Here is a 12,316-nt window from a genome sequence, read left to right as displayed (position 1 = left end):
CCAAAGATATTTCCAACTTTATTTTAGGTGAAGGGATTTACTTCCTGAAGGAGAATCCTGGTCCGGAGGAGGGTTGCACTTTAGACCTTGTGTGACCTTGACTTCATGCCTGATTCTAGAACCTGACCCTGCAGTGATCTTATAGCAATCCTGAGCTGACTGCTCACGCATCTCTGTGCCCCACTTAACTCTTTTGTTGAGCTGGGCCAAAGAATGGAGGCATATACCTGCAGGACTCTATCATAAACGCCATCGGCCTCAGCCAGCGCAGAGCTTGGGGAAAGAGTTCTCGTTTATAAAAAGGGCTTTTCTTTCCTTGCACCTTGTCTCCATCCCCGGGACTGTCTAGGAGATCTGGGGCTTCCAAGATCCTTTACCCCAGTCTGATTACACAGGATAAGGATTTGGGTCTTCCTCTGTGTCTGACGGAATGTTAACCAGGATGGTATCAGGCAGCTAGGAAAAGTGCAAGGCTTGAATGTAAAAGGTCAAAGCAGCCTCTCCTTTAACTCTGCTTTTATTTACATTTCCTGAAAACCTGTGTCAACGGGTAGGGATTGACAAAGGGAAATAGTAAAGGACAGAGTTTGCTACAGCTTGTTTCTGGAAACTGTTGGTGAGGCTTGTTTGAATTTGTATAACATCTCTAAGCCTAAGAAGGTTAAAATTAAGACAGCAGGGATCCCTGGGTGGCGCAGCGGTTTGGCGCCTGCCTTTGGCTCAGGGCGCGATCCTGGAGACCCGGGATCGAATCCCACATCGGGCTCCCGGTGCATGGAGCCTGCTTCTCCCTCTGCCTGTGTCTCTGCCTCTCTCTCTATCTCTCTGTGACTATCATAAATAAATAAAAATTTAAAAAAAAAAAATAAAAAAAAAAAATAAAAAAATAAAATAAAATTAAGACAGCACACAATGAGCGCACATGAAGAGATGGACTGGGAGCTCCAGCTCAAATCCCGTTTTCTGTGGCCGAGTCCTTGAGAAATTGCCAGCAATTCATTTCCCTTAGCCCTCAGTTTTTAAGCTACCAGATAGGAAAGGGCCACCCAATTGCCCACCTTAGCATTGGTCGGAGGTACAGATGGGTGTTGAGAATCTTGCAGATACAAGATGATGCCTAAATGCTCAATTAGAAGAAAAATTTCTCCCCACAAAGTGCTTTTTAAGAAATCGTTTCCCAGCTTCCATTTTAGAAAAGGAGAGACATCTCACCGGAATTACTGGTGTCTTCTAGGAAGCAAGAGAACACAGTGCAGACCTTGGCCTTAATCACACGGACAGGCATTTGGTGGCTCCCCCACTGCCTCCACCCCCCCACACACACACTCCCCACACCACCCCCAGCCCCTGGGAACAGGTGCTTGCGCAGCTCTTCCCTGCCTGGACCACTTCCTATAGTTTATTCTCATGCTGCCATCTATAGGTGCTCACGCATTATCACAAGCTGAGCCAGGCCTCTGACTTCCCTGTCTGGTTCAAATCAGAGCTGTAAAAGGGGCGCTGAGTCAGCCTCTGGGTTCTTCTCAGGCAATCTCTTTTTCAGGTGCATGCTCCCACATATCTTGCTTTTCCCAGCGGGGGCGAGAACAACTTCAGAGGGGAGGCAGAGCCTGAGAGTTGGCTTTGGAGCTGCTCTGAGCTGCTTGGGGGTGGGGAGGGTGCAGGGGAGAGGGGGCTGGGGAGAGGAGCTTCTAGGGAGGGAAGTCATGAGACCGTCCATTCCCATCCATCCCGTAGGTGAACACCTTCCAGGCTGTTCTGGTGTCCGACGGATCCTACACGTTTACGCTCTTCAATTATTATGAGATCAACTGGACCACTGGGACGGCGAGCGGCGGTGACCCCCTGACCGGCCTTGGCGGAGTGATGGCACAGGTAGGTGGCTCTCCATTTCATCTCCATCATGTTTCTGAAGCATGGCTCTCTGTTGATGCTGCTCGGCGTCCTGGAGGGAATCCTGCCAAGCTCCTCTAGCTTTTACCTAGAGAAGTGTGTCTGATTGGGCAGGTGTACTAATGAGGCTAATGTTGCCCATCCTTGATATCTTCATCTGGGTGTGGCATGACCTGGGTGAGCCTTTCTCACCTGGAATAGTGGCCCTGGGGGACACCAGGAAAAGGGGCCTCCTGATTTCTGTGTGCTGGGTTCTGCAAATAATGTGCTGGGGTCGGTTAACCCACAAGGGTGGTGTTTGTGTTCAAGTCTCATCTTCCTTTTGTGCTCTAGGCAGGATTTAATGGTGGAAACCTCACCAATTTCTTCAGCCTCCCTGGGTCAAGAACCCCTGATATTGTGAATATCCAAGAGACCACGAACGTCAATGTTCCAGGCCGTTGGGCATTTAAAGTTGACGGGAAGGAAATTGACCCAGCCAATGGCTGCACCTCCAGAGGTAAAGGCTTTTCCTCTTCTCCATGGCAAAGTGGGGTTTGCTTAGTGTAGATTGACAGGCAGGCTTTTAAGCCACGGGGGCGGGCTTGTTCCTGATGCCTTCCTCTTTTGACATGTCTCAGCTGGGTAATGGAGATCAAGGTAATTTTAGCATGCACATTCATCACACCAGGAGCTGAAACCCTGCATTTGCTCCACAACAGTTTCCGTAGTCCTTGTCTCGGGTACGAACACAGCTGCCACTTCGAAATGACTCCAAAGTGGACATGGCTCTGGAGCGATCGCTCAGCCAGAGGGACAGAAGGGAGCCCTCCCGTTTAACGTTATTTTTGTCGTTATTGTTGTTGTTGCCATTCCCTGCCTTTCCATTTTTCTTCTCCTCTTTACTCCTGCTCTGCCATCTGCACTTTGTCGATCCACAGGAGTGGGCGAGCTCGGAGCGTTGCCAAGTCTCCACAAGAGTAAACCAGAGTTTCCCAGGATGATTAGAAAGAAAGGGGAGAGAGCATCATCATCGTCTTCAGGGTGGCTTCTCCTAAACTCCTCGCTGCAGCAGCAAAACACACAGGAATTCTTTTTTTGGGGGGGGGAGGTGTCAAAGCTGGTTTTAGGTCTGTGTGAACAAGCGGTAGTAGAGCCTCTCCGAATTTTCTTTACATTGACATCCAAAGTTTGGGGCCTTCTCTGAACCACCAAAACCTCTTGGAATGTGCAAAACAGCTCAGGACTCGCCCAAGAACATCCTGGATTGTAGATTCCTGCTTCTCACATGCCTAAAAATATTCAGAAAACCGTATTTCTGTTAGTATTTCTGCTTCTGGAGTGGAGGTTAGAGCAACTAGAAGTAGGAAATCATCCATTCAGCTGTCTGTTCACCCAACCGTCTACTCATCCATCCACTTAGCCCGCCAGCCATTGCTTCTTTCCAAAGAACATTTCAAAGCCCCAGCCAGGTACTGGCGTCTCCACTAGGTGTTGGAGATGAAGCTCTGGTTCCCATGACGCTGCTGTGGAAAGAAAGACAGCCACCAGAACAATGATGACACAATATAAGACATACTGTGATGGACAAGAGGGTAGGCGGCTGTGGAAGCACAGAGGAAGACCCTGGGGAAAGTGTTTGTAGATGTTTAAGAAAAGTTTTGGGTTAGGATGCAGATTTCAGGAGGTCTCTTGCCCCCTTGGATAGAAAGCGTGGTCTGGGGACCTGCATGTCTCAGCAGCTCTCGGAGGCCTCAGATTCCTCTTTTGACTCAGCTTCAGCTTATGTAATATGCAGCAAAACCTAGTTCACCTGGCCTGAAATGGCCACGCTCTCTGCCCCATTCCCTGCACTGTGGTCAGGCTTGATCAAACCTCCTGACTTTGCTCTAACGGAAAGGTCATCTGTACAGATGGCCTGCCTGGGCATCCTTGTCTCTGTGGACTCTGTAAAGTCCTCCATGTTCCAAATAGTAAATCAATGTTTTTGGAGCTGAGCCGGTATGAAACTAGATGGCAAAGAACCTAGCTGTAAAGCTCCCCTGTCTTTCAGAGATGGTGCCCTCCTCCCTTACAGAGTGTAAAGACAGCTTCACTTAAGGTCTGCGAGAGATACCAGCCAATACCACCTTATCTCTCTCCTCTTTATGGCCTGGACTAGGGACCCACCCAATGCCTCGGCCCCTGTGGCTGTGCAACCTAAGTGCCCAGGGACAGCCTCTCGCCTGAGTCCTGGGAATGAAATGCTGTGATAATGGAAAACATTGGCTTGCAGACCCGTAGAGCTGGTCAGATGCCAGCCGTGTACAAAGTCTCCACTTTGACTTCATTCTTCTCGCCCTGAGTTATGGGTTTGGGTTTTACATACAGGACAAATCCAATATCCTTCTACAGACTGCCGTGCATTTTGATGTGCCACTGGACATATATCAATCTAATGAGAATTGGGTTTGCCCTGGGTGATAGCAGGGGAAAATTTGCATAGTGCTGGTTTATTATATCATCATTTTGCAAACAAAATTATCTCCGAGAGTCTACCTTTTGGTCCAAACCTCCTCTATCCAAAGGCATTTTCCTCTCATTTATTGGAAGCCTGAAAAAGCAGAGACTGGAAATCATACTTAGTGGAGGCTGTTAAAATGTATGCAGCCTGGGCCGGTGCCAAAGAGCATTGAGGTTCAGGACCTGTCTTCAGGACTGATGCATATGACCTGCTGGGAATGTGAATAAATCCATTATCCCATATTTGGGCTCTGTTCTCAACAGGTACGAAACGTAATTGCCTTGGGAGACATCATTGTTCCTGTTGCACAGATACAGAGAGGACTGGTCCTGAGGCACCCATGCCTGCTGTTTGGGTCAATCTTGCAGCCTATGCTCTTCACTAAGTATTCAGTGTTACAAAAAACCCTGAGCAATCTTTCCAAACTACAGTTTTAAGCTATGGTGAACTCCTGGTGTATGACATTATTTACTTTGCTTCTTTTTTTGTAATCTTTTCTTTCACTTTTTTTTTTTTAAGATTTTATTTATTTATTTGAGAGAGAGACAGAGATAGGGGCAGAGAGCACAGGCGGGGAAGGGAGGGAGAAGCAGGCTCCCCACTGAGCAGGGAGCCCGATGAGGGCTCCATCCCAGGTTCCTGGAATCATGACCTGAGCCAAAGGCAGACGCTTAACCAACTGAACCACCCAAGTGCCCCCATTATTTACATTTCTTAATGTTGTATCTTTGATGCTTTCCTTTTCAGACATTCTCAATTTACAAATGCCTCCACCTCTATCAATATGTGCCGACTTGTTAGAGCCTCGTTGTTCCCCTTGGGATGAGGCAATAACACTGCCCACATTTTACAGGTCAGAAGCCTGAGGCAGAGGGAAGTAAGCCAGTAGTCTTGGAAGCTGATGGTAGAGCTGTGACCACTTTCCAGGTCTCTTGGCTCTGACACCCAACTGAGGAAGGACAAGATCACAGGCCCCTACCCAAGATGCTTCTATTTTAATTGAGGGTTGATATTAACAGCTGGCAAAGTTGGAAGATTTGGTGGCCAGCGGGGTGGGGGAGAGATCATGTATTTGGGCAAATGGTTTTAAGGACTGATTGTCTACCAAATAAATAGTAGTAAATATTTTTTAAATTAGCACACACACACACACACACACACACACACACACACACTCGCTTCTCCTCCTGACCTGGATTCTGTTGAGAAGTTCTGCTCCATGGATAAAGATGAGAAGCACTAGATTTGGGCAGGGCCTGGGGTGGAGAGAAGACAACTTGTATAATGCAGGTTCTGTGTAAGCAGTGCCTGCAGGATTTATGAGCCCTTGAAGTCAGAGTTCAGCCCTTCCAGAATCCAACCAGGGAGTTTGGGGTTTAAACTTGTGTGTCTGACTCCTGAGTCATGCTTATTGATCTCTTCTGGCACCTACAGGGCCCCCAACAAATGTTTGCTGAATGAATGAGTGAGTGAACGAGTCCACAAATTAGCATGTGAAGCAACTGTATTGCTTAGTTACGAGGATAAACTGGACCTGTTTCCAGAACACCCTTCTTCTTATTCCTGATGGGAAGGATATGATTCCTGTGGGTCATAGCCTTTGCTGTGGATTAAGATGATATGTCCTCCCTTGAATGAGAGTGTGCTTCTCAGGTGTGGAGACAATGTTGCCAAGAGGTAGCCTGGGACACCCACAGCCTGGGCCTGGAACCTGGCCTTACCCCTGAGTGGCTGAGCGCTCCGAAGCCTCAGTTTCCTCTTCTGTCAAGTGAGGTGGATAACACCTGCCAAGTAGGGTTCTTGTGTGGATTACAGGGTATAATGCAGGGAGCGCATCAGCCACCTGCCTGGCACAGAGGGTAAGTGCTCAATAAATGTTGGCTCTCGTGTCATTCTTCCGCAGGACAGTTCCTTCGGCGAGGGGAAGTGTTTTGGGATGACCTGAACTGTACCATCAAGTGCCGCTGCCTGGACTTCAACAACGAGATCTACTGCCAGGACGCCTCCTGCAGCCCCTATGAAGTGTGTGAACCCAAAGGCAAATTCTACTACTGCAGCCCCGTGGAGACCAGCACGTGCGTGGTATTCGGGGAGCCACACTACCACACTTTTGATGGCTTCCTCTTCCACTTCCAAGGCTCCTGTGCCTACCTGTTGGCCCGACAGTGTTTGCAGACTTCCAGCCTCCCCTTCTTCAGCGTGGAGGCCAAGAACGAACACCGTGGGGGCTCTGCCGTCTCCTGGGTGAAGGAGCTCTCTGTGGAGTTGAATGGCTACAAGATTCTCATCCCCAAGGGAAGCTACGGAAAAGTCAAGGTGAGACCCTCTCCATCCCTCCTGGGAAGATGGAGAAGCTGGAGGTTCTTCAGTCCGGGGAAGACTTTCTCAGAGCTGCTGGTTCTGCTGTGTGATGTCCGTACCAAAGAGATGCGTGGCTCTTCTTGCAAATATCTTGTAAAAAATTTTTATGACGCTAAATTTTATTTGTACAAGAGCCCACCCCAGCTCTCTCCTTGATATGCCTGTCTGCTATAGGACTTAAAGTACATTTACATTCCTAGTTACCTCATAAACACAGATACACACAGACACACAAGCTCTCACACACACAGACACACATATGTGCACACATGTCCAAGCTACTTCTGAAGTTACTGGGAAGAGAGGTAAGCTCAATTTCTCACGGACCTGGCTTGCAACAGTGGTAGCCACATGGTCATGTCCTGGAGATGGTGCAAACGCAGGGTACACACTCATGACTCAGTACAGCCTGTCATTAAATGTTCTCACCCATCCACCATCCTGTTTGCCTATGAGCTACTGCTTTATTGTTAGAGAAAGCTCCAAATTGTTCAGTGTTTCCAGAGGCACTACTTGTGTGGACACCTGGACTAGGCTTGGTGAGCTCTTGGGGGGTGAGGGGAGGGGCAGGGGGCAGGTTCTGTGAAAGCTTTGTCCAAACACCCTTTAATAGGATCCCTACTCCTACCTGGAATGAGAGAGAGGAAGGCGGGCCTCTGCCGGTCTGTTTAGCATATGCAAATGATTCCTGTCACCGTCCACCTGGATTTCAAGCCGGGCATCCATAAAGGCGGGGGAGTAAAACGCCACTAGCAATTACTCAATTTGTGGAGGCCCTAATTTTCACATGTTAATGCCAACCTTGTCGCAACCACGTATTTATTCAAGCAATAACAGCCGAGACCACAAGGGGTTGATTGCTGTCACCCCGTGCAATCCTTAATCCCCATGCTTGGAGGTCATTACAGAGATTATAAACCAGAACGGATGCCAATGAGGGGATTTCTTTCCTTCTTCTTCTTCTTCTTCTTTTTTTTTTTTTTAAATATGTGTTGTAGTTTTAATTGACACAGCATGTCCAACAAAAGGCAGGGCCAAGGAACTAATTTCACTTTCTCTAGCTCTGCGTGTCCTAGGTCTGTACAGCTTATCACGGTCATAATTAGGAAAGTGAGTTTTTACTGTGGCTGAAATGCCAATTTGCTTATTATTTGGTTAGTCTCTCTAGGGACAGCTCTGCATATCGCATCAAGGTAAGAGTTCAGGTACAGAAGTTCAGAGTTTTTCCCTTTTAAATTTCTATCATGCTGTTGAGCACGATACTTCTCCTTGTAAATGTGAATGTGAAGCATTGTAGATAGATGCTACTATTGCAAGCTAGAAAAACGTTCCCCAGCCTTCCCCTGCTCGCCTGTATTCTGGGGATGATATGTATGATATCTGTAGGTGAGGAAGAAAGCTTTAAGCTTTATTTCTATTTTCCATTTTGATTAAAATTCTTTTTCACTCACAGTCAGACTTTTTGTCAGAAGGAAAGGGGCACTGTCATTTCTTTCAGGCCCAGCGGCTCTGCTAATTTTGTATGGGTCTTTTCCATCGTCCAAGCGTAGGGCATGGATTCCTCAATTTTCTGTAGCGACAGGGAGTTGTGGATATGAATGTAAATGTTTCAGAAAGAAAAGGTTATGCGACTCCAACTGTCAGCTAACAATGGCTTCCTTTTCCTTTTGCCAAATGGCTTCCAAGTGTCTCTGGATACACCTGCTCTGCTGAGAGGGTGGCTCCTTGGCCGGCGGAGCCCCCACCCAGGGTGAAGTGGGGACAGGCAGGGAGAGGGATGGGAAGCACGAAGGAAATGTCTGGGGGGCAGCTGACTTCTCCAGACACACTCGCCCTGGCCGGGAATGGCCAGTAAGATCTGTTCTTGCAGAGTACAGATCACCTTTCTTTCAAAATATTTTATTTATTTATTCATGAGAGGCACACAGAGAGACACAGAGACACAGGCAGAGGGAGAAGTAGGCTCCATGCAGGAGCCCGGAATGGGACTCAATCCCTGGACCAGGGCTCATGCCCTGAGCCTAAGGCAGATGCTCAACCACTTAGCTTATTTCCCGAGCCTATGCACCACTGAGCCACCCAAGCGTCCCTGGGGACTGGTTTCTATATATTAATTTCCCCCCTTTGGATTGTCCTCAAATAACAGAACAAGCCATTTAGGATTGTATATGCTAATGGAGACAGGGCTCTAGGGCTGTATTTGGACTTAGCTACCCCTACTCAGCACTGGGATAGAGGTAGCAGAGAGCAGTGGCTTTGGAGCCCAGCCCCATTACCTACCAATCATGCAAGCCCTGAACCTCAATTTCCTCATCAGCAAAAGGAGAAGATGATAAGGTCCTTCTATGTTTGTCATGAGGATGAAATACAACAGCCACATGAGCAATATCTAGTATAAAGCTTGACACCCAGTAAGCACCTTATACATGGCAGTTCCCACATTGCCATTGCCACTGAAATCTCTTTTCATTCTAAGACCTATGCTTCTACAATTCTACTTCCCTCTCCTAACCTCCCCCCTACCCACATCCTGTCAAAGAGAGGAATTATTAGAATATAGAGAGAAGGGAAGGGAAGAGGTAAGGTTCATCTCCTGCTGGCTAGTTGAGAATTGAGGCCTGGGACTGGAGGAATGAAATAAGAAATCACCCAGGAGCTCCTCCTTGGAGCACTGTGGGAGACAAACACAGTGACTCTCTAATTTGTGGTTTAAACAGAGACACGTTTCATGTGGGAGTGAACGGGAGTGCAGTGAACACTTACATCAGGAAGGAAGGTATAAACCAGGCCAGTGTGGTGCCTGTGGTCAGCCCAGGACTTAAGTCAGTCTAAGTGTGACAAGATCCAGTGCAGAGAAATGAGAATGGGGGAGAGGGGCGGGAACTGTTGCAATATTCAGAGATGGCCCACCCCATGGCTCCTGCTTCGAGACCCAGAAGACTGCCCTTTGTTAGCAGGAGTTTGAGTGAGAGTGGAGGAGGGTGCTCAGCAACTGGCATGTTTGGCACTTAAAATTATACCAACCTTGGGGAAGGTTTCATTTCTATCTCAGCATGGACAGCACATAAAAGTCATCCTGTGCCCTTGCTAGCTGACCTTCCTTATAGTATGGTTTTTCTCACCCTTATTGGCTAACCTGCTACCTAGGAGATAAGGATGGATCAATCAATTCTCAGGTTTTTCTTTCTACTTGTAGCTCTCTGTGGGATGGCTTATTTCCCAAGCCTATTTTTTTGTCCCCTCCCTGATTTTGTCCTACTAATCTCTAGAGACAGGCAATTGCACATGGCATTTACCTTGGTAAATCTTCGAGTGATGCTGGGACAAGCTACTACCTCACATCCTAGAAAACTCAGGAAGTAGCAACAATGGTGGCCATGAAGACCCTTGTCTTCCCTGCATACCTGAAATTGGTATGGGTCCAGTGCCTTGACTATGCACTTACAGGCTGCCCCACCTAGGACTGAGCTAGGCTAACCGTCCCATGCCAAACCACAAACATGATGTCTACAGGTGCTAGGCATGTTAAATCTAAAAAAAAGAAGAAAGTGAACTCTCTCTGTTGGAGGCTTCTCAAGCCACCTACTTACATGAGTCAGACACTTGGGACTCACTCTTGACTGTTCCCCCACTTCTCACTCCCCACTGCAAAAAAACATGAGGACTGAGTGGACTCCATGAGCTCATCCCACCCTCGCGTGTCTTATGTAGTTTGGGCCTTGATGCCCCGTTCCCCTGGACTTGTACATCAGTTCCCTGTCTGGTTTCTCTGCTTCTAATCTTGACATGCTGGCCAGAGTGGGCTTTCTGAAATGCAAATCTAACTAGGTCATTCCCTTACTTAAAACCTTTTGGGGCCTTCACTGCAGAATAGAAATCCAAGTTGTCTTATTTGTTTTTGTTTTTGTGGAGTTTGTTTTGTTTTGACACATGGCTTAAAGTGCCCTCCAAGGTCTATTCCCACTAGGGAGGCCAGAGAAATTCTCTTAAAACGGAAGTCAGATTGTGTCAATCTTTTGCTCTTGGCTCTCCATCTTGCTCAGAGTCAAGGCCAAAGTCTTTACAATGGCCGACAAAGGTCTACCTGTTCTGACTGCTTTTATCTCTCTGGCATCATCTACCACTGCCCTCTCCCTACTGTCCCTGCTCCAGCCACGCCAGCCCCTTGAGGTCCTGGGAGCATCCAGGCACACTCTACCTTAGGGCCTGGCTGTCACCTCTGTGTGATCCACTCTCACCCCAGATAACAGCATGGCTTCCTTCCTCATCTCAAATGTCCCCTTCCCTGGCCATCCTATTTCAAGTTAAGAACCCTCTTCCCTAGCACTTTGATCCACATTTCCTTGCTCTGTTCTTCTGCATAACACTTACCAGGCATACCAGGCATATATTTTATTTATTTATTTTGTTTGTTGTTGGTCTCCTCAACTAAAATATAAGTTCCATGGGGCAGAGATGTGCGTCCTGTTTCACTCATTGCTAATCCCCAACTCCTAGGAGAGTGTTTGACACACAGAAAGGCCTAAATCACCATCTGTTGAGTGTGAATGGACCATGGACCTTGCCTGTGTCTCCAGCCACCCCTTCGTCTCCAGCCACCCCTTCCCCTCTGCAGTCCAGTAACACCGGATGAATGTCCCCACACTCGCGCAGCTGTTTCTAACCATGCTGCCTTTATTCTCTTGTCCTGCAATTCCCTGCCCCCACTCTTTCTTTGGCCACTTCTGTTCATCTTTAAAGACCCCGGGCAGACTTAACTGTCTCCAAAAAGTCTTGTCTGACTCCCCCAGGCTGGATATAGTGTTCATTTACTGTTCTCTCATTGCATGATCCATTAATGCAGATTTAAAACAGTGTGTTATAGATATCTATTTGTGTTTCTCTTCCTCAGTAGAGTGAGACCTCCGTGAGGGACAGGGGCAAGTATTTTCTTTAAAAATTTTTTAAATTTAAATTTAATTAATTAACATGTAATGCATTATTGGTTTCAGAAGTAGAGTTCAGAGATTCAAAAGTGTTATACAGCACCCAGTGCTCATTCCATCATGTGTCCTCCTTATGCCCATCCCCCACCTGCCTCCTTATGCCTTCTTATGCCCTCCTTATGCCCATCCCCCACCTGCCTCCCCCTCCAGTGACCCTCAGTGTGTTTCCCATATTTAAGAGTCTCGTATGTTTTGTCTCCCTCTCAGATTTCATCTTGTTTTATTTTTTCCTCTCTTACCCTATGATCCTGTTTTGTTTCTTAAATTCCACATATGAGTGAGATCATAAGATAATTGTCTTTCTCTGATTGACTTATTTCACTTAGCATAATATCCTCTAGTTCCATCCACGTCGTTGCAAATAGCAAGAGTTCATCTTTTTTGATGGCTGAATAATAGTTATTTTCTTTGTTCTTTATTTCTCAGCACCTAACATAGTGCTTGGTACCCAGTAAGCATTTACATTTGTTGGCTGTTGCTGAGTGATTACACGATACAGTCCTGTAACAGAGGTAACAGAGTGAAACACTCAGAGAATAATACCAGGGCAGCGTCAAAGCTAAATTGTGGGGACCAACTTATGGTACACATTTCA

At 47.2% G+C, this 12,316-nt stretch overlaps 1 protein-coding gene across 2 annotated transcripts in view; it reads left to right on the top strand.

Moving 5' to 3' along the window:
* The window catches only part of LOC121499988 (tubulin-specific chaperone cofactor E-like protein), a 157,661-nt gene that overhangs the window by 97,101 nt on the left and 48,244 nt on the right, over positions 1-12,316 (top strand). For both annotated transcript variants that reach the window (XM_041771327.1, XM_041771326.1), the window contains 3 exons: positions 1,738-1,875; positions 2,227-2,392; positions 6,279-6,691. In XM_041771327.1, the coding sequence (XP_041627261.1) occupies positions 1,738-1,875; positions 2,227-2,392; positions 6,279-6,691 (717 nt within the window). The remainder of the gene's footprint in view (positions 1-1,737; positions 1,876-2,226; positions 2,393-6,278; positions 6,692-12,316) is intronic.

Source organism: Vulpes lagopus, chromosome 10, assembly GCF_018345385.1.
Source record: "Vulpes lagopus strain Blue_001 chromosome 10, ASM1834538v1, whole genome shotgun sequence".
NCBI lineage: Eukaryota > Metazoa > Chordata > Mammalia > Carnivora > Canidae > Vulpes > Vulpes lagopus.
Note: the sequence above shows the minus strand (reverse complement) of the source record. Positions and strands in the feature narration are given on the sequence as shown.